The following is a 22686-nucleotide window of genomic DNA, read 5'->3' as shown; positions in this document are numbered from 1 at the left end:
ATCCGTTTTGGCTAGGTTACAGATAATACAAACGGATCCATTCTGAACGGATGCATGCGGTTGTATTATTGGTGCGGATCAGTCTGTGCAGACCCATGACGGATCCGCACCAAACACGAGTGTGAAAGTAGCCATAGGCAGCAGGACCACAGCGGCGGTGCAGAGAACAACGCTGGAGAAAGGGGAACATAACATTTTATTCTAGCCGATTGGGTGTGGGTGGGGTTCGTCCCACATTTTTTAAATTAAAAGGGTTTAAAATATCCTCAGGATAGGTCATCAGTATCTGAGGACCAATTAGCTGTTTCACAAGGCAGCAGCACTCCTGTGAGCACTGCGGCCTTCTCTCAGTTCACCAAGCACCTTGAATGAGGCTGAGCTGCTCTTAAGAGGACCTTTCACCTGGATATCCTTAATCTAATTATCCTACCTTATAGTGCGGCCCCCACTGATGTCTTGGCATTTTTTCTTCTTTCGAAAGAACCCAGCCGTTCGTCCGCTGTGGTCCCCGTATCTTTTGGCGCCTCATGTGCCAATGAGGTGACTCGGTTATACAGGGCGTGGACTTTTATTTCTCCCTGGGTGCGAGCGCATCCAATCAGAGCGCCCCGCTCTTAGCCAGGGAGAAGGAGCTCAAGCTCTCGCAAGAATCACAGCTCCTTCTCCCTGGCTAAGAGCGGGTTCTCTGATTGGATGCGCTCACAGCCAGGGAGAAATAAAAGTCCACGCCCTGTATAACCGAGTCACCTCATTGGCACATGAGGCGCCAATAGATAGGGGGACCACAGCGGACGAACGGGGGGGTTCTTTCGGAAAAAAAAAGTGCCAAGACATCAGTGGGGGCCGCACTATAAGGTAGGATAATTAGATTAAGGATATCCAGGAAAAAGGTCCTCTTTAAGCCACGTGATACATGAACGTGTCATCACTCGGCCTAGGAAAAGCAGAGAGAGGGCCACAGCGCTCACAGGAACACCACTGCCTTTTCAAACAGCTAATCGGAAGGGGGTCCCAGCTGTCAGACCACCAACTGATCAGATATTGATTACCTAACCTGAGGATAGGTCATCAGTAAGAAAATCTCAGAAACCCCCTTTAACAATCACATTGAGGGTTGCAGGCGAACATACCCCAACATCAACACATCAGGGGGCACCCACAAACCAAAATGTGGAGGGTAAGAAAACATTTTACATGGTCTCCTGACTGGCTAAGAGGGGCTACCCTTGACAAACCCCCTAATAAAAGTGGGGTCTCAAAGTGATCAAGTGACACCTTTCAGATATGTGACGGGTACCCTGCTTTCCATAAGGCATTCACTTCCCTACATTGGAAGAAGAAGCGACTAACCCAGGCCACACTCATAAGAGAAGCCCACCATAACGTTAGAGTGCAAGCTCCTGGGCACAGGCACGGCTAACAGACCCCGAGACCAGATAAGATGTACTAGGAGGGGCTGCGCCATCCAGGACAACCCCTGCTGCCCGGCCACATTAGAGTGCAAGCTCCTGGGCACGGACATGGCCTTCTAGAGTAGATAACGTAGTGTGAACCGGCAAGCTGCTGGGTTCAGTCACACACCTCTCTCAGCGCAGGACACACGGGACCGGTCCTCCTCACACACAGCGGCTTGTTACAAGCAATGAGGCCTTCTTCTTCTTCTTCTTCCTCCTCCGACCCCCCGGGGCCTCGTTCACTCCACGCCCCACATCCACCAACCGCTCGTCTTCTCAGCGATTCAAAACCGCCCGCTTAGAAAGTGCTTTAACCCGCTCTCGACGCTGATTGGCTGCAGCTTAGTAAGCGCTCGAAGACGATTGGTTGACTGCGAATTTAACCGTTGAAGTTTTGACGCAGAACGTCATGATGCAGGGCGGAGAGGAGCAGAAGCGCCTGCGCACTAAGAAACCTGGAGGTTGTGGGGAGTCAGTGACGTCATTACCGAAGGACCGGCGCTCGTTGGTGACGTAAAACTGTATTCACGGTTCCTAGCGGCAACTCGGCTGTACGTAAGTGCACCTAAACTCTTTCATAGCACGTCTGAATTAGAACTGATATTCACGTGACGTGGAGGCTGCAGTTTCATCGGGTTTGACGGGAAACTGCCCCTAGTATAGTCCTCTCTAAAGATGGCTTCCTGGAGAAGCTTCTTGGACCTCATGGGTCAGAAATAACTTGAGAGGGTCCCTTGTTTCCCATGGCAACCAATCAGCCTGAAGCTTTTATTTTCTGTACTGCACTGGGAAAATAGGAAGCGGCATGGGATTGGTTGACATTGGTGTCACATACGTCATATAAAAATACAAGACACTATTAACAGAGGGGGAGAGCACCCTGCCCGCAAGAGCTTACAATCTCCAAACTGGTGCAAAATGCGTGAAGATACTGGGAGAGAACTCTGTCTCCTAGCAACCAAACAGATTCCACCTTTCATGTTTCAAAGTAGCTCAGAAAAATGAAAGGTGGAATCTGATTGGTTGCTTTGGGCAACAGCCAGTTCTACTTTGCACCCGTTTTGCTAACTCTCCCCCTTGTATTTGCAGTTACTTGTCTTATGCAGGTTTAGGGCTTCTTCACACATTTGTATCTGTTTGGCATCCCCAGGTCTGAGTTTAAAGGGAACCTGTCACCGGATTTTGTGTATAGAGCTGAGGACATGGGTTGCTAGATGGCCGCTAGCACATCCACAATACCCAGTCCCCATAGCTCTGTGTGCTTTTATTGTGTGAAAAACCCGATTTGATAGATATGCAAATTAACCTGAGATGAGTCCAGCGTGAAGGAGGCCAGCACCACCCCGCATCCTCCGAATCTCCTCCTTGCTCCCCGACGTCAGAAAGCTAGAGTGCCGTAATCTCGCGATGCGCAGTGTAGTCATAGTGTTCCTTCCCTGTGCTAGCTCGCGCATCGCGAGATTACGGCGCTCTAGTTTTGTGATGCCGGGAGCAAGGAGGATGCGGGGTGGTGCTGGGCTCCTTCATGCTGGACTTATCTCAGGTTAATTTTCATATGTATCAAATCGGTTTTTTTTACACAATAAAAGCACACAGAGCTATGGGGACTGGGTATTGCGGATGTGCTAGCGGCCATCTAGCAACCCATGTCCTCAGCTCTATACACAAAATCCTGGTGACAGGTTCCCTTTAAAATTAATTTATTTTCTATGCAATGGATCAGTAAAAAACGGACATAACGCACCATCCGCGCCGTGGTCTGTCTGTTATTTTTTTTCCCCCTTCATCAAGGGGTTGTCTGGGATTTGAGAAACCTGGCCACTTCATTCCAGAAACAGCGTCGCACCCGTCCATGGATTGTGCCTAGTTTCGCAGCTCAGCTCCAGTGAAGTGGACAGATGTGGGGCATGTGGACGAATCACTGACATGCCAATACGCCAGTAGTCTGTTGAAACTTGTGAAAAGTGAACGTCCCCTTAAAAGAGGTTTTTAAATGATTATTCCTGTTCTATAAAGTTATACCCCCTATCCACAGGATAGGGGATAACTGTCAGGACGGTGGGTGTCCTTCCGCTGGGACCCCTACTGAGTAGGAGAATGGGGGCTCTGTACCCCATGTAGTCCCCCTAAAATGGATGGTGGGGCTGATTCTGAAAAGCGCACCGCTTTATTTCTATGGGGAGCGATGGAGATAGACGGAAATTAATACCCCTTTAAATAATTATGACCTATCCTGAAGTTAGGTCACCTGTATATGATGGGTGGGGGTCTGACTCCTGGCACAACCTTCAATTAGAATTTTGAAGGGGCCACAACATTCAGACAAGAGCTGCGGTCTCTTTATGCCAAGCACAGTGCCTGCCATATGTTGTGTAGCGGTCATGCTTGGTATCTCGCCCCATTCACTTCAATAGGGCTGAGCGCGATGCCAAGCACGGCTGCTATACAATGTATGGTCCTCTGCTTGGTGAGCTGTGAGAGGGCCGTGGTGTCGGCCCCCCACCAATCAGGTACTGAGGATAGGTCATCAGTCTAAAAACCTCTATAAACCCATTTAAGTTATGGTGTTAAACCCATTAATGGTTGACCACCATCCACGTTCTAGCGATATGCCACCAACGTGTGAGATGGGCCATGTCGCTTGTTCAGCTCATTATTGCTGTTGGCATCAGTATTGGATATTGTTAAATGCACTCACCACTCTCAGCGTGTTACTATGCTGAGGTCATGCTCGCTCAGCGCCTCCTCCGTATTTTGGCAATGGAATAGCAATATCTTCTGCCAGCGTTCTCGGCGTCCCAGGAGCAATCCGCTACGAGTGAAACCAGCGTCTGTGCAGTAGGTATTCCAGTCTGGCTGCGTCCTATAGGGAGGCCAGCACGGAGCGTAGGTGCTTAGGTGGAATTCTCTAGCACATTCACTGCTTGTGACCACAGTTCGGTCACTGCTGAAGCCAGTCATTGGCTGCAGCAGAGCATGTGACCATATCCGTGCTGCGCCATTGGAACATGGAGATGCCAGAACGGTGGGCAGCAGGTATAAATCCTTAGCTTAGTGGGGCTGGCACGTAGTAAAATGTCATTATTACCGGAGAACCCCTTTAAGGGGTTTAGAAGTTGGCGTGGTGTATACGTAATAGGCAAGAGGCTGACCCTGTGCTTCTCTTCTCTGTTCTAGTTGATCCGTGTTTGACCCGAGTTTCCATCTTTTTGTGGTTCGTCCTGTCGCAGCAGCTCCGGCACAATGTATAGGTATAAGGTAACGCTGAAGGATCGCCACCAGCTCTACAAGCTCATCATCAGCCAGCTGCTGTACGACGGCTACATAAACCTTGCCAATGGCCTTGTCAGCGAGATCAAGATGAACACTGTTTGCGCCCCGTCCGAACAGCTGCTGCACCTCATCAAAGTGGGTGAGTGGAGGAATCCACAGAAGGGTACAAACCATGGAGGTGTAGGGACAGGAGGTGGCCACACAACTCTCCTTATTGCTGCAGTAGTTATGTGGTTCTCATTTGTACTTCCATCGTCCAGACTTTTTTGGGTGACACCTTCAAAAGGAAGCATTTGGTTTGCCGCTGCTGCAGCCGATGACTGGCCGCCGAGGTGACCTATCCTCCTTGCGTCATATCAGTTGGTCACGTGACGCAGGGGAGACGGGTCACCACTGCGGCCAGTTATTTTCTGCAGCGGCGTCAAAGCGGATGTTGACAGCTCAGAACCTGAGCAATCCAGCAGTGGCTGGGCAGTGAAGGGTCCGGGACCCAGCAGGTAAGTATGCTTCCCTTTGCAGGTCTGGCCAGGACAGGGGGTCTGCCCAAACACCTTCAAGAGGTGAACAAACCTTTAAAGGGCCAGTGCATTCCTATGCAAAATAAAGCATAATTCTTTTATAATGAAAAGTTCTGCAACTTTGTAATAGACATTATGAAGTTCTCTGCCTGCTGTCAATGAACGGGAATATCCGGAGGCTGAAAACATGTCTTTTGCATGTCTGATCAGTGGGGCAGAAGGGAGACTTGTGAGACTTGCTGCTGTATTTAGTGTGTAAAGTTGTAGCCAAAAGTGGCTTATTTGTGAATAAGCTTTCAGTTTATAAAGGTTAACAATGACTGTTCCCATTCACTTACAGCAAGCCGAAATCATGAAAAAAGACAAAGTCCCAGATTTATTTTATTTTTCTATAAAAATTCCATAAACCCCCTTTAACCTTTTATTAATTGGTCTCTAGGCATGGAGAACGATGACAGTGCAGTCCAGTATGCCATTGGTCGCTCTGATACTGTGGCTCCTGGCACTGGAATCGACCTTGAGTTTGATGCCGATGTTCAGACTATGTCTCCGGAGGCCTCGGAGTATGAGACCTGTTACGTAACCTCACACAAGGGCCCCTGTCGTGTAGCCACCTACAGCAGGGATGGACAGCTGATTGCAACTGGCTCTGCTGACGCCTCCATAAAGATCCTGGACACGGAGCGCATGCTGGCCAAGAGCGCTATGCCAATAGAGGTACGTTTCCCCTCCATGTAGCCGCTACCCATTCACTACAGTGGGACAACGTATAGACAATTAGAGGGGTTGTCTAAGGCATTTTTATTGATGGTCTATTCTCAGGATAGGTCTTCAATATCAGATTGGCAAGGTGGCCGACATCTGGAACCCCCACTGATCAGCTGGTTAAAGATAAGGTGCACACCGTGCCAGCGCAGCCTTGCCTTCATTGTTTACTTGCTCTCCATTGCAACAGCAGCGATGAGCAGGTGTAATTACAAGAAGCTGTCCCATTCACTTCAATGGGATGGCTCGTTCCTATTCAAGTGTATGAAGTGAATGATGTAGTTACACCTGCTCGTCTCTGCTGTTGCGATGGAGAGCAAGTAAACAATGCGCTGGCACAGTGGGCACCTTCTTTTTAAAGGGAACCTGTCAGCGGCAAAAACCACCCCAAACCACCAGCAGTAGTACCTTCAAGTAGCCGGCAGTGTGCTTCTAATGATGATTTTCTTCCTGCAGTCAGATGCGGTAAAAGCAGGAAAAAACGATCTTTTATCCCCTGAGCGCGCTATTTTCGAGTCTTGCTTGAAGTCAAGGGGCAGCGGCCTCCTTGCTTCAAGTCAAAGTAACCGCGCCCCCTTCCTTGCCCCTTCGCCTGTGACTGACAGCGCTTATGCAGAGAGTTCGGCTGGCTTTGCCGAACAGCCGTCTGTCAGTCACAGGCGAAGGGACAGGGAAGGAGGCACGGTTACCTTGACCTGAAGCGTGACTCTAAAACAGCGTGCTCAGGGGATGAAAGAACGTTTTTTACCGCATCTGACTGCAGGAAGAAAATCATCATTAGAAACGCACTGCCAGCTACTTGAAGGTACTGCTGGCGGTTTGGGGTGGTTTTTGCCATTGACAGGTTCCCTTTAACCAGCTGATCGGCGGGGGTGCTGGGTGTTGGCCCCCTGTCGATCTAATATTGATGACCTATCCTGAGGATAGCCCATTAATAAAAATAACTCCCTTAGGCTGGGTTCACACTTGAGCGTTTTACAGCGCGTTCAAACGCGCTGTAAAACGCTCAACACATGAAAACCAATGCTTCCCTATGGCCCTGGTTCTCACTTGAGCGTTTTACAGCGCGTTTGAACGCGCTGAAAAACGCCCTACGCTCAAACAAGTTCTTGAGCTTCTTTGGGGCGTTTTGACGCGCGTTTGTGGCCATAGGACACTGCAGTCAATCACACAAACGCGCGTCAAACGCGCGTTTACTATTGCAAAAAATGTGCACAAAAACGCGCGTTAAACGCACATATCAAATACGCTCAGGTCTGAACCCAGCCTTAAAGACAACCCCTTTTAAGGGACATTTTCACTTAGCATAACTCAAACTAAAAGCCCCTGTTGTGTGAAGCTTGGATACTGAGTGACTGGACCCATTGTGGTTTGTTAGTTTTCCACGTATCCTGGAGGGTAAAAGAAAATAATGTATTCTTACATACCCACTGTGCTCTACAGCCCTTCCTGTGTGTCAGTCTTTACTGCAGTTGATCTCAACCAGGGAGAGCAGTGCTGCAGAGCATTGTGAACCCTCAGCTATATTGCAATAGCCATTTTACTGTACCTCTTGGCTTTTCTGATGATTGATTCTACCCAAGTCTTTTTCTCCCTCATTCATCTCTCAGGTCATGATGAACGAGACCGCACAGCAGAACATGGAGAACCACCCTGTCATCCGCACCCTGTATGACCATGTTGATGAAGTCACATGTTTGGCATTCCATCCCACCGAGCAGATCCTGGCCTCTGGCTCCAAAGACTACAGCTTGAAGCTCTTCGACTACTCAAAACCATCAGCCAAGCGAGCCTTCAAGTACATCCAGGTCAGTGACTCTGCAGTAACTTGCCCATGTAATAGAACACTTCAAGGTACCCATACACAGTGCAGTCTGTGGGAATCGCATGCGTATTTCCACCAATTGCTGGGCCGCACCCATATTTGCTATTGTTTCTGGTGGAAAGTACAGGTACGGCCCTGTCATTGGCAAAAATCCACATGCGGCTCCCACGGACAGACTGCACCCATACAGACATCCTTAAAGGGGTTGTCCGGGTTCAGAGCTGAACGCGGACATCCCTCCATTTTCACCCAGGCAGCCTCCCTGACATGAGCATCGGAGCAGTTCATGCTTCAATGCTCTCCTTTGCCCTGCGCTAAATTGCGCAGGGCAAAGGCATTTTTTGAAGATCCGGTGACGTAGCGGGGCTCTCCATGGGGCTGCCAGGAACCCCGGTGACGTCACCGGCACTGATGGGCGGGATTTAGCTCTGCCCTAGCCAGTAAAACGGGCAGGGCAGAGCTAAAGCCCGCCCCTCAGTGCCGGTGACGTCACCGAACATACTGCCGGGCGGAAGTTATCGCCCGGCAGTGTGTTATTGAAAACAAAAGAGCCCGTGCCCTGCGCGATTTAGCCTCAGGTGGGCTGTCTGGGTGAAAATAAGGGTATGTCCGGGTTCAGCTCTGAACCCGGACAACCCCTTTTAAAGGAACGCTCCACTCACAGACAATAAAATGGGTCACACTGTGTCTGGATGAGTATCTAGTGAAGATAAGTGACATGCCCTGTGATAACATCTCATTTGTTTTCTTTAAATAGCACAGCTTATGTAAAAGTCAAGCACACGGCTAGTGGCTGTTTCCATCATATCTACTATCTGATCACCTGGCGTCCTCTCCTGATTACAATAGCCAAAGTAATCAGAGTAAATGACCCGCCAATGAGACAACCCCACTAAAACAAATACTAATTTAAAGGGGTTCGTCAGTTTTTTTTAGACTGATGCTCTATCCTCTGGATAGATCATCAGCATCTGATCAGCAGGGGTCCGACACCCGAGACCCCTGCCGATCAGCTGTTTAAGAAGGCAGCGGAGCAGGCAGTAGCGCCACAGCCTTCTTGCTTTTTACCGCAGGCCCAGTGACGTCACGTCTAGTATCAATGACCTGGGCGGGGCTAAGCTCTGTTCATTTGAATGGAGCTTAGCCCCGATCAGGCCATTGATACTAGTCTTGACATCGCTGAGCCTGCAGTAAACAGTGAGAAGGCCGCGGCGCTGCTGGAGCGCCGCTGCCTTCTCAAACAGCTGATCGAGGGGGTCCCGGGTGTCGGACCCCCGCCGATCAGATGCTGATGATCTATCCAGAGGATAGATCATCAGTTTAAACAAACTGCAGAACCCCTTTAATGTTAATTAATGGTATTACTTCCTTAACTACTTGCAGACCACCACAGGCCTTTTTATATGTCAGGTGGACTACATTTAAAGGGGTTTTCTGAGATTTATTTTACAGATGACCTATCCTCCAGATAGGTCATCAATATCTGATTGGTGGGGGCCCAACACCACAGCCTTATCTCATCTTTTCCTAAGCCAGTGACGACACACTAGGAGCAGCTCAGCTCCATAGAAGTGAATGGGGCTAAGCGCAATACCAAGCACAGCTGCTGTACATTGTACAGCGCTGTGCTTAGTAAACACGGAGAAGGCCGCAGCACTCAGGAGCGCCGGTGCCTTCTCAAACAGCTGATTGTCGGGGATCCCTGGAGTTGGACCCACGCCAATCAGTAAAAAAAAAGTTTTGGAAAACTCATTTGACTCTGCAAGGTTGTATCTGAGCAGCTTAACGGAGATCGTGCAGCTGTGGGATCAAAGAGGCCATTGACAGCGGAATCCCCATTGAGAAGGCTGACGCTGTTTACCGTCACTTCCCCATTGTGCTCAATCCTGCTTTCTTCTCCGGTCACAGCAATTATGTGATTACTGTGTCTTGTTTAGGCTACTTTCACACTGGCGTTTTGGCTTTCCGTTTGTGAGATTCGTTCAGCGCTCTCACAAGCATTCCAAAACAGATCAGTTTGCCTCCGTTCCGTCTCCATTCCGCTTTGGTGTCCGTCTGACGAAACTGAGCCAAACGGATCCGTTCTGACACACAATGTAAGTCAATGGGGACGGATCCGTTTTCTATGACACAATAGAAAACGGATCCGTCCTCCATTGACTTTCAATGGTGTTCAATACGGATCCGTCTTGGCTATGTTAAAGATGATACAAACGGATCCGTCTGTGCAGATCCATGACGGATCCAAACGCGAGTGTGAAAGTAGCCTAACTGCAAGAGTTGCTGGGTTTTATCAGATCTGAAGTACATGTCAGGAGGCTGTATCTAATGTCAGCCTCAGTTACAGGAGAATCGCCACCACTAGCCCACTATATATCCCCTATATCAAAGTGACCGAAAGGAGGCATAATTTAACCAATTATTTGAAAGAAGTATTTAAGTTGAGCCATGTGCTGTAAAAAAAAAAAAAAAAGTATAGCTGCAGACTGAGGACATGTGACCAAACATGTCATGATGCCTTCATCTGCCTGCGACAATGGGAGTATGATCCCTGAAGCAGGGCTCTAACCATTTTGTCTGTAATGCTCCAAATCTTAAATGGGTTGTCTCACTTGAATAAATGGCATTTATCATATAGGGAAAGTTAACACAAGGCACTTAATAATGTATTTCGATTGTCCATATTGCCTCCTTTGCTGGCTTGATTCATTTTTCCATGACCTTATACACTTCTTGTTTCCATGCTTGCGACCACCCTGCCATCCATCGGCACATAGGCTGGTGTTTTTTTCTATAGTGTGCAAGCATGGCCACCGATGCTGGACTGCAGGGTGATCATAACCTTGGAAACGAGCAGTGTATAATGTGATGGAAAAATGAATCCAGACAGAAAAGAAAGCAATATGGTCAATACATTAGTAAGTGACTTGTATTAATGTTCTCTACATGATAAATGCTATTTGCTGAAGTGAGGCAACCGCTTTAAAATTCCTTCTAGGGAGAAGACGTAACTCATGATGGTATTTGAATCTTCTTCTGACCCACTGCCAGAAGTTTTTCTTTATTATAGAAAAGTCCTGGGAGTTATCCCTTTATCAATCTAATAGTAGTATGACATGTTTTAAAGAGTAACTAAACTTTTCTCAAACCTTCTTTTAAAATGTTCTAAATATACTTTAATAATGAGTAATACAGTTCACCTACTCAAATAGGCACCCAAATTCCTAGGTGCTATCGCGTCTTAAAATCATTATTCTAGTACAGTGCCAACATGTCAGTGCTGTACTGGTGTACGGATTTCACTTGGGGCCGCAGGGAACACTGCATAGCACGGAGCACAGATCGCTGCTTATGCCTGTGCGCCCCTCAAGCTTGGCTAAATTCTGGCACAGCACATCCTTACCCTGTACAGATGTGCTATGCAAGGATTTAACTGATCGGAGCAGGCTCAAGGCTCTCTATAGCACATTGCGACTCCTGTACCGATGTGCTATCAAGAGCCTATAGCGACTCCTGTACCGATGTGCTATGGAGAACCTAGAGCGACTCCTGTACCGATGTGCTATGGAGAGCCTAGAGCGACTCCTGTACCGATGTGCTATGGAGAGCCTAGAGCGACTCCTGTACCGATGTGCTATGGAGAGCCTAGAGCGACTCCTGTACCGATGTGCTATGGAGAGCCTAGAGCGACTCCTGTACCGATGTGCTATGGAGAGCCTAGAGCGACTCCTGTACCGATGTGCTATAGAGAGCCTAGAGCGACTCCTGTACCGATGTGCTATAGAGAGCCTAGAGCGACTCCTGTACCGATGTGCTATAGAGAGCCTAGAGCGACTCCTGTACCGATGTGCTATAGAGAGCCTAGAGCGACTCTTGTACCGATGTGCTATAGAGAGCCTAGAGCGACTCCTGTACCGATGTGCTATAGAGAGCCTAGAGCGACTCCTGTACCGATGTGCTAGAGAGCTTAGAGCGACTCCTGTACCGATGTGCTATAGAGAGCCTAGAGCGACTCCTGTACCGATGTGCTATAGAGAGCCTAGAGCGACTCCTGTACCGATGTGCTATCGAGAGCCTAGAGCGACTCCTGTACCGATGTGCTATAGAGAGCCTAGAGCGACTCCTGTACCGATGTGCTATCGAGAGCCTAGAGCGACTCCTGTACCGATGTGCTATAGAGAGCTTAGAGCGACTCCTGTACCGATGTGCTATAGAGAGCCTAGAGCGACTCCTGTACCGATGTGCTATAGAGAGCCTAGAGCGACTCCTGTACCGATGTGCTATAGAGAGCTTAGAGCGACTCCTGTACCGATGTGCTATAGAGAGCCTAGAGCGACTCCTGTACCGATGTGCTATAGAGAGCTTATAGCGACTCCTGTACCGATGTGCTATAGAGAGCTTATAGCGACTCCTGTACCGATGTGCTATAGAGAGCTTCACTTGTTCATCGGGTGATCTGCTCCTTTAGACAGGCAGATTGTTGGGAACAAGTGTTTGCAGGAAGGTTAGTCCCTGATAATCTGTCCAACTATAGGGCAGTGTAAACCCTCCATAATAGGACAAAACATGTACATGGGAACATGCGTAATCAAGATAGAGCAATAAACAGGGCCAAATTTCACACCTCCCTCAGTTTAGCTCCCAATCCCTAATCTACATACTCATCAGCTCTTCTGACCTTGTCTAGTTATAACACAACCACCGTTTACTGCTCCATCTTAATTCTGCATCTCCCCATGTGTGTTGTAGTAACATCCTCGAAAGCTCCCTTTAGGCAGGACCATTTAGCAGGTGATTCTCGTGAAGGAAGCGTTTCACAGTATGGGGAGGACTGATCGCTAATGCCATCGCTCTTCCCCATACAGACTCGTTTGGCGGCAGCAGAGCAGGTTTAGATGGCACAATAATTTAGGTGCCTGCACAAAAGATTAAATTATCCGACCAACTATCGTTTTGTTTGTTCATCGGGTAATCTGCGTCACCTTTACACGGCAGATAATCGTTAACAAGTGTTCCCATGAACGCTCGTTAGCAATTATCTGGCGGATTCTCGGCCCATGTAAAGGACCCTTTAACGTTGTGCATGTTGTATCGGTCTTTAATTTGTAAAATTGCCTGAAGAAGGAACCTCTGTCCTCTGAAACCTTGCAGTATGATTTTTGCTGGTGAGCCAAAAAAGGTGATCACTCCCATAATACTGTTGTATTCGTTGACATAAAAGTATTGGACAGATGTTTTAACAAAGACCTATGTATCCTTATAGTATCCATATGGAAGCAATTAGTGTTGCTTTTGGGCGGGAAGCCAAATAATTCTTTTGTCCGAATACATGAGGCCTATGTAGAATGTTGCCACCTAGCTTATATACCAGATACTGCAACCTAGGTATATAGATAATTTCTTATGTTGTGGCCTTGTGCTAAAATAATAACAAAATTCAAGTTTTTCCCCATCTTTCTGCACTCAATACTCCATAATAAGGAAGTTTAGAAACGTTTGCAAATTTATTAAAAAGGAAAAGCAAAAAATTGGCACAGACCTAAGTATTCAGACCCTTTGCTATGACACTTTAGGAGCCTCCCATTTCTCTTCAGTATCTTTGAGATGTTTCTACGCCTTGACTGGAGTCCACCTGTTGTAAATTCAGTTGACTGGACATGATTTGGAAAGACGTATCACATCTAAATAAGGCAGGGATCAGCAGCCTCCGGCACCAAGCTATTCTGAAACTACAACTCCCAGAATACTCTTTTCACTTCTATGGGAGGTAAAAGAACAATCAGTAAGAACGCATGCTGGAAGTTTTAGTTTCACAGCAGCTGGAGTCCCGAAGGTTTCTGCTCCCTGATATAAGGTCTCACAACTAACAATGCATATCAGATCAAAAACTAAGCCAAGAGGCGGTAAGAACTGCCTGTATAGCTCAGACACAGACAGGATAGCGCTATTCGGCACCCCTTTCAGTACGGGTGCAGATCACTTAGCGGCACCGGTTACAGTAGGGCGCATATCGCCAGAGGCACTACCATCTCCTTCATGCGTCCACTATATAGAGGATTAAACAGATTCAGCCACCATCATATCTTTACTCGGCCGCATGCGCCGCCCGACGAAGACCGGAGCGTGGCGGGGGCGTGGCTTATTCAAATCACCCACTCTGCCTTCATTCACAAGAATCGGAGGGGGCGGGGCTTATTCTCCCGCCTCAGCACAGCTTCCTCTTCCTTCCGACAAGCGTTACAGGGTGAGACACAGGACTGGGACCGCCATACTCTGGTAGGAGATCGCTACCCCCTCCAGCATAGAAACAGGCCACATTGTCTGACCCAGCCAATGCTTCCCCTCAGGCTTCCTGCAGGACCACCTACTATGCCTGCACTTCATGCTCAGTAAAATTCCCTCGTGGCCAGTCACTATATCACTATGCTCTGCATGCCATGCGCCTGCACAGAGCCATCCCCCTATTCTTCAGCAGCCCACAGAGGCACAAGACCATCCTGGCTATGGGGTACCCGACTGGGCAAGGTCCCTGTCCCGGGCAGTGGAAGACCTCTCTAAAATCTCCCATTCCACCCTTTCCTTACTGGGTCATTTGGTTGAGAAACTGCCACCGGTGCAGTCCACACCGCCGCAGGCCGTACAAACCAGAGGCAGACTTCCTAGTAAGCGTCCCAGAGCAGGCCACCGTTCCTCTTCTGACGCCTCTGCATCCCCCCCTCCTCCTGGCTCCCATTCGCAGACGTCCTCCCTCTTAGGTGACGCACTGTCAGAGGGTGAGATTGGGGATTCGGACGCAGAAATAGACCCGGAGCATTCTTCTCAGATTGCGTCCATGGTTGATAGCCTGATATCTGCTATTCGTGACACCTTTCAGGTTCAGGAGGACCTTCCCTCCACTAGCCACCAGGGGGTGTCATTTCTCAGTTCGAGACAGACACCTAAGTCTTTCCCTTTACACGACGACTTTTCCGTGGTTATCGCAAAAGCTTGGGAACAACCAGGTTTACGCTTCATTGTTCCGAAGCGACTGGACCTACTCTATCCCTTTCCAGGAGATTATATTCAAAAATGGACCTCTCCACCGGTCGCCCGCCTGGCGAAAAACACGACCATTCCAGTGGCGGATGGCTCTTCTCTCCAGGACCCAGTAGACCGTCGCATAGAATCACTCTCCAAGTCGATCTTTGCAGCCAGTGGTTCGGCCTTACGTCCAATATTTGCCTCTGCATGGGTAGCCAAGGCGGTCTCGGAGTGGGCCCTATGTTTGAACCAAGACCTAGCGTCTGACCTCTCCCCCGCCCCCCCCTGCGGACCTTCAGTCCTTAGCACTTCAGATTTCTCAAGCAGGGAAATATCTCTGCGAAGCGGCTCTAGACGCTGGGAAGGTGGTCGCTCGTTCCTCGGCTCTCACAGTATCTCTCTGCCGAGAGTTATGGCTCAAGGTCTGGAAGGCAGACCCATCCTCTAAGCGCTCACTTTTGAGACTTCCCTTTACAGGGTCACGACTCTTTGGGACCCGACTGGACAAGATTATTTCGGAGGCAACGGGTGAGAAAAGCACTCATCTACCCCAACCTAAGGTGAAACGTCCTTTTCATTCTAGAGCTTCCTCCTCCCGTTACCAGTCCTTTCGCCGCTTCTCGGGCACCCGTCCAGCCCCCACCTCAACGGCGGGACCATCCACTCAGGACCAACGGAAGGGACCGGCCTTTAAGCCCCAGCAGGCCTGGCGTCAACGTGCTCAGCAACCTCGTTTCGCCCCAGGAAAACAGCCTTCAGCATGAAGGTGCGTCCCCACCCCCACGGGTGGGGGGACGTCTCCTTCTTTTTCAGGAAATTTGGCAATCCCATATTATGGACGCTTGAGGTCGTTTCCTTGGGCTACAAAATAGAGTTCAAGTCTATCCCACCAAACCGTTTTTTCCCCTCTCAGCCTCCCAGGGATCCTGTTCGAGTCGTGGCATTCTTTTACGCAGTACAATCCCTTCTCTCACGGGGGGGTGATAGCAACGGTACCCTTAGGGGAACGGTTTACAGGTTTTTATTCCAACCTGTTTGTGGTCCCCAAAAAGGAGGGCGATATGCGCCCAGTACTGGACCTCAAGTTATTGAACAGATTTCTCCGGGTTCAGAGATTCAGGATGGACTCCCTCCGTTCCGTGGTTGCTTCATTGGTAAAAGGGGAATTTATGGCTACGATAGGCATCCTGAATGTCTATCTCCACGTTCCCATCGCAACTGTTCACCAACGTTTACTTCGGTTCGCCATTCATTCGACCCATTACTAATTTGTCGCTCTACCGTTCGGTCTGGCGACTGCTCCACGGGTATTCACAAAGGTACTCGCGCCCCTGCTGGGCCTACTGCGATCCAGAGGCATTACTCTTCTCCCGTATCTAGACGACATCTTGATCAGGGCTCCTACGGCGTCTCAATGCAAGGAAAGCCTTCAACTCCCGATGAGCACTCTGTCTTGCTTCGGGTGGATACTCAATCTGCGAAAGTCCTGCCTGTCTCCCGCTACTCAGGTCAGATTCCTGGGCATGACATTAGATTCAGAGACAGCTGTGGTACGCCTACCATAGGAGAAGAGACTGGACATTCAGAGGTCGGTGAACCTACTACTCCAGCGCAGGAATGCGTCTATCCGCAATTGTATCCGAGTACTGGGCCTCATGGTGGCCTCCTCCTCATGGGACAAATCCCTGCGCTCTTTGGATCTCAGGATCTGTCTATCTCAACAAGTGCGCTCGGCGCTCAGCTGGTTGACAGTGACTGTGCACCTGTCTTCGGGGAAATCCTTTCTCCCAGTGACCTGGACTGTCATTACGACCGACGCCAGCCTTCACGCCCAGACGGTCCAGGGCGTTTGGTCTCCATCGGAGTCCAAACTGTCCATCAACATACTGGAACTCCGGGTTATCTACCTCTCCCTTCGCCATTGGACCCCCCTCTTGCAGGGTCGTCCGATCAGAGTACAGTCGGACAACGCCACGGCAGTGGCCTATATCAACCACCAAGGAGGGACTCACAGCAATGCGGTGATGCAGGAGTCTGCGAAGATTCTACAGTTGGCGGAAGCCAATGTTCCGGTAATTTCGGCAGTCTACATTCCGGGAGTGGACAATTGGACAGCAGATTTTCTCAGCCGGATGACGGTGGACCCGGGGGATTGGTCCCTCCATCAGGAGGTGTTCGAGGCTCTCTGTCGCCGGTGGGGTCGCCCGGAAGTGGACTTGATGGCCTCCAGGCTCAATCACAAGCTCCCGTACTTCTTGTCTTGCGCAAGAGACCCGGTGGCGTACGACGTGGACGCTCTCCTGGCACTATGGGAAGGCTTCTCGTTCCTTTACGTGTTCCCACCCCTACCGCTTCTACCTGGGATTCTGCGCAGAATCAGGATGGAGGGCATCCAGACGATCCTGATCGCCCCAGACTGGCCTCGACGAGCTTGGTACTCAGAGTTCATTCTTCTTCCGGGGGATGCTCCCTGGCCTCTTCCACTCAGGGCCGACCTGCTCTCCCAGGGCCCAGTCTTCCATCAGAATTTAGATACGCTACATTTAACGGCGTGGCTGTTGAAACCTTCTTATTGAACAGAGGGGTTTTTCTGATGCAGTCATTCGGACAATGATTAAGCGAGGAAGCCTTCGTCTTCCAAGATTTACTATCAAACTTGGAAGTCCTTCCTACACTTCTGCGAACAGCGCGGTCTTTCTCCCAGGAAGTTTTCCCTGCCTACTGTACTGGCCTTTCTTCAATCCGGATTAGAACTAGGACTGGCTCTTAGTTCTCTGAAGGGACAGGTCTCAGCCCTGTCCATTTTTTTCCAGGGTACACTGGCAGTCTTGCGTCTGGTTAAAACCTTCATGCAGGGGGTGGCTCACACCACGCCTCCCTATCGACCGCACTTACACTCTTGGGACCTGAACCTAGTTCTGGTTTCACTCCAGGTTACGCCATTCGAACCTCTGAGAGAGGTCTCCCTCTTTCCTGGAAAATTGCGTTTTTAGTGGCTATTACGTCTATTCGTCTGGTGTCAGAACTGGCGTCTCTTTCCTGCAAGGAGCCCTTCTTGGTGTTCCATCAAGATAAGGTAGTGCTCCGCCCAGTGCCGTCCTTTCTACCAAAGGTTGTTTCTGTGTTTCACGTTAACGAGGACATTGTTCTGCCTTCCTTTTGCCCTAAGCCTTCTCATCCACGGGAGGTTTCCCTCCACCGTCTAGACGTTGTACGGGCCTTGAAAATCTACCTGTCGGCGGTGGCCTCCTTTAGGCGCACTGACGCTCTGTTCGTGATCTCGGAAGGGCCTCGTAAAGGTTTGGCGGCTTCCAAGGTGACTATTGCTTGGTGGATTAGGTCGGCCATTGTCGAGGCCTATCGTTCTAAGGACAAGGCTCCTCCTCCCAGGATCAGGGCTCACTCTACCAGAGTGGTCGGGGCTTCTTGGGTGCACCTCCACCACGCTTCTGCGTCTCAATTGTGTAAGGCAGCGACTTGGTCATCCTTGCACACCTTCACAAAATTTTACAAAGTACATTCCTTAGCCTCGGCGGATGCTGCTCTCGGCCGCAGAGTCTTACAGGTCGCAGTGTAGCGACTTCCATGAGGGAGTACGTTTTTGACGGTTGTTGTTTCCCGCCCCGGGGACTGCTTTAGGACGTCCCACAGTCCTGTGTCCCCCAATGATATGAGCGAGAAAACAAGATTTTTGTGAACTGTAAACCTGTAAATTCTCTTTCCTGCTTTATTCATTGGGGGACACAGCACCCACCCAATGTTTCTTTATACGAGAAGTGGGGTCCTGATTTGCAAGTTGGGACCTGGTTTTGGTTCTGTCTTATGGCAGTGTGCAGTTCTGGTTGTTTTTCAGTTAATTCTGCTTCTCCTACTGCTGGAGCCCAAACTGATAGCTCCTCCCCTGCAGGCTATACCCCCTCCAGCCTGGAGAGAGCATAACAGCTTTCAGCCTAGTGTCGCCTCCTAGTGGCAGCAGAAAGCTATACCCACGGTCCTGTGTCCCCCAATGAATAAAGTGAGAAAGAGATTTTGCAAGTGAGTTCACAAAAATCTCGTTATTCATGTCAGTGCGAGATTTTATATATCTTTTTCAGCAAATGAGCAAAGATTTTAACATTCTGGGGTATTGTATGCTGAATGATGGGGGGGGGGGGGGGACTTGCTGATTGTCTTCTTTTTTTTTGCCACTTTCAAAAAGAAAGAAAAAGGGAGGGGATGGGGCCTTCCGCCACATGCCATGTTTAATATAATTTACACCAAACTAATATAAATTTTCTAGGTAAAATCTACATAAATATCATAGCCGCCGTAGATTTGTATCTGGTGCACGGACAGACCGAAAATGTGCCAAATTCTGTATTGATCCTGAGTTACATCCTGTATTATACTGCAGAGCTGCACTCCCTATTCTGCTGGTTATTGGAGGTGGCCAGCAAGTTTGAGAAGTGACAACCTTAAAGGGGTTGTCCGAACTCAGGCAACCCCTGTAACGTGTGATTATAAAAAAATATATATCAATACTCTCCCCTTTTTCTCCTCTTTGTGTTCCAGCTTTGAGCACCAGTCCTCTCTGCTACTGTCCTCCCATATGCTGCTGAGGCCAGTGACTGGCTGCAGCAGTGACCTGTGTGCACAGAATGTCACTGCTTCAGCCAGAAAGATGACATCAGTGGTGGGGTGGACTGGAGCTCAGCATTTGGGAGAGAAGGGGTGAGTATTGAATCTTTTGTACAAGGGCTGGTTTTTAACTCCGACAACCTCTTTAATAGCTTAGCTGAGCTCTGAGGGGGGGGGAGTAGTCTTTCCATTAAAGACCACACTTACTAGAATGCAACACTGCAGCAATCACCACTACTGAGCCTAAAATGACTGATATCAGGGAGCTTATAATACCTTATAATCAGCTGCACAGCAAACAGAGAGTGTGCGTAGATTAAGTTGGAAGCTTCTTTAATCCTGCAAGCTGACCTTGTCATTTGTGTGATTCTCAGGAAGCGGAAATGCTGCGCTCCATCTCCTTCCACCCGTCAGGAGACTTCATCATAGTGGGCACTCAGCACCCCACCCTGCGCCTCTACGATGTCAACACGTTCCAGTGCTTTGTTTCTTGTAATCCCCAAGATCAACACACGGATGCTATCTGCTCTGTCAGCTACAACCCATCTGCCAATACTTACGTCTCCTGCAGTAAAGATGGCAGCATCAAACTGTGGGATGGGGTCTCCAACCGTTGCATCACCACCTATGAGAAGGCGCATGACGGGGCTGAAGTGTGCTCTGCCATCTTCTCTAAGAACTCTAAGTACATTCTGTCCAACGGAAAGGACTCTGTGGCAAAGCTGTGGGAGATATCTACTGGCCGTATGCTGATCAAGTACACAGGTAAGCAAAAGCAGCCTACTCATTTCAATGGGTCTTGTGTACATGAGCGTTGTGTAATTTTTATTTATTTATTTTTTTTATTTTTTTCACGCATCAGTTTTACGTTCCGTGAGAATCGCAGCATGTTCTATATTCTGAGTTTTTTCACACAGCCCTGGCCCCAAAAGAAGTGAATGGGGCTTCAGTGAAAATTGCATTACAGTCCGGGTGCAATGCGCTTTTCACTGATGGTTGCTAGGAGTTTGGTGTGAATATATTACCACTTGTGACCAGCAGAGGGCAGAACTGTATAGATTATCTACCAGCCAGAAATCGCATGGAGGGAAGTAAATGAAATAGATGTCGCTATTAACCCATGCTGGTCTCAGACAGTGGACTGCACCCCTCTAACCTGCCTCTTATCTGTGTGTAGGTGCCGGACTCAGCGGCAGGCAGGTGCACAGGACCCAGGCCGTATTCAACCACACCGAAGACTATGTCCTGCTACCTGATGAAAGGACCATCAGCTTGTGCTGCTGGGATTCCCGAACGGCCGAGCGCCGCAATCTCCTCTCCCTAGGACACAATAACATTGTCCGCTGCATCGTCCATTCTCCTACCAACCCTGGATTCATGACCTGCAGCGACGATTTCCGTGCCAGGTTCTGGTATCGGCGGTCAACCACAGACTAAAATGATAGTAAGGTAGAACTATTGCAGATGTTCCTGGATGTAATGCCCCTCCACCAGTCACGTCTCCAGCCACACCTGCCGCTGCTTTATCTGAGGAATGCATTTTATTCTGGTGTTTGTCAGGAAGTGGCATAATCCCGGTCTCCAGGATCCCCCCTGAAACAAACAAGAAGTACAACCCTGAGGAGCGGTGTGTGGGATGCCGGACTTCGGTCATCATGGACTCCTGTGTACTGATTTATTGCGCATGGCGTGCTCCACCCACGGCTTGACTTGAAATGCGCTATTGTTCGTGCGCCCTGTTCCATGATGTTTCCTCTGTATTCACTGCCATGTATTCCCATGTTGTAATATATCCCCAAAATATGCCGGGACATTATCATAGCTAAGCATATCATAACAAAGAGACTGAGGTTCTTTTGACATTTTCCCTGCGTCGCTTCTGACAACTCCCGATGCGCCCAACTTTTATTTTTCTATCGAACATACAGTGGGAATTTTAGAACTGGCCGGAGTAAAGGCTGGTTCAGTATTCCTTTCTGATCCTGTTTTTAACCCGCTGAGGTCAGCGGAAATGTGTCCTGCCACATTTTGGTAGGAATGATTGAAATCCACTATGTTCTGTCTTGGAGAGTGTCTGAGTAGGCGGAGCATGACTCATGCCCCGCCCCTTCAGGCTCTGCACTAGCTATAAGGCCTCTTTCACACGGGCGTGTGTGCCCCGTGGTCGTGCTGCGGGCCGCAATGCACGAGCACAGTCCGTGGGCCAGCCGCAGCGGATCGTTGACCCATTAACTTGAATGGGTCCACGATATGGCCGTTCCGCAAAAAGATAGGACATGTTCTATCTTTTTGCGGAACGGAAGTATGGGACGAAACCCCACGGAAGCACTACGCAGTGCTTCTGTTCTGCATCTCCGGATTTGCGAACCTATTGAAGTGAATGGGTCCGCATCCGTGATGCGGAATGCCCACGGAATGGCACCCGTGTATTAATGCGGTCCGCAATACGGCAACGGGGCGCACACGCCCGTGTGAAAGAGGCCTAACACAGAGTCTGTTTTTCCTGGAGTGTTCCTTTAATTAACGTAAACGGTCTAATCTGGGTCTTTGAGCTGCAGATTCAGATGTTGCAGTCATGGATCTCAGTATACAGGGCAGGTCTCGTCTCCTCCATTGTGGCTGGGTTTTTGAGGGGCTGCACCTACAGACTGTATCAGTTGAAAGCCTGATTATTTTCTTTTTTTTTTTTTTTTTTTTTTTATAAATAAAATGGTTAAGCAGTAGTCTGAAGGCATAATAATCATTGTGTGCAAGGGCGCCGCTCTGCTGGATGCTGCGTGTTACTCACTGTATATAAGGAGCAGGTTGTCACATATCGGTGAGAAGGATAACTCCGCCCATGGCAAATCAGTTTGCATACGCACCTAGGGTGCATTCACACGACTGTATTTTTGGTCGGCGTCCAATCCGTATTTTTTGCAGTTTGCACGCAGACCTATTTATTTCTATAGGGCCACAAATTAAGGGGGCCTGCAAAAAAGTGAGGTATGCACATGGAACGCATCCGTATTTTTGTAGATCTGCGATTTGCAAAATGGATACAGTCGTGTGAATTTCCCCGTTATTTGTGACCATTATTAACTTCTTTCTCTTTGAGGTTAAGTAATTCTTAAAAGTGGACTGGATAAGCCCCCGGGCCTCATCCACCCCTTCTTCCCCGTCATTATCCCCAGTGTCTGGCAGCGAGCTTGAAATGAAAGCTGCCCTGGTAATA

At 49.1% G+C, this 22686-nt stretch overlaps 1 protein-coding gene across 3 annotated transcripts; it reads left to right on the top strand.

Annotated features, from left to right (window-relative positions):
- The first annotated feature begins 1920 nt into the window (after positions 1 to 1920).
- On the top strand, positions 1921 to 21676 carry CSTF1 (cleavage stimulation factor subunit 1). Of its 3 annotated transcripts, none has more exons than XM_040436527.1 (6): positions 1921 to 2009; positions 4632 to 4866; positions 5685 to 5962; positions 7621 to 7818; positions 19847 to 20237; positions 20650 to 21676. In XM_040436527.1, exons 2-6 carry the CDS (start codon positions 4698 to 4700, stop codon positions 20907 to 20909), a joined length of 1296 nt encoding a protein of 431 aa, XP_040292461.1. In that variant the 5' UTR covers positions 1921 to 2009; positions 4632 to 4697; the 3' UTR covers positions 20910 to 21676. The 3 variants fall into 3 exon arrangements, with proteins under 3 accessions (XP_040292461.1, XP_040292463.1, XP_040292464.1); XM_040436529.1 differs by having other exon boundaries at positions 1945 to 2005; XM_040436530.1 differs by having other exon boundaries at positions 1978 to 2009; positions 4685 to 4866.
- Positions 21677 to 22686: the final 1010 nt, after the last annotated feature.

The sequence above is a fragment of the Bufo bufo genome, chromosome 6, assembly GCF_905171765.1.
Source record: "Bufo bufo chromosome 6, aBufBuf1.1, whole genome shotgun sequence".
In the NCBI taxonomy this organism is placed as follows: domain Eukaryota; kingdom Metazoa; phylum Chordata; class Amphibia; order Anura; family Bufonidae; genus Bufo; species Bufo bufo.
Note: the sequence above shows the minus strand (reverse complement) of the source record. Positions and strands in the feature narration are given on the sequence as shown.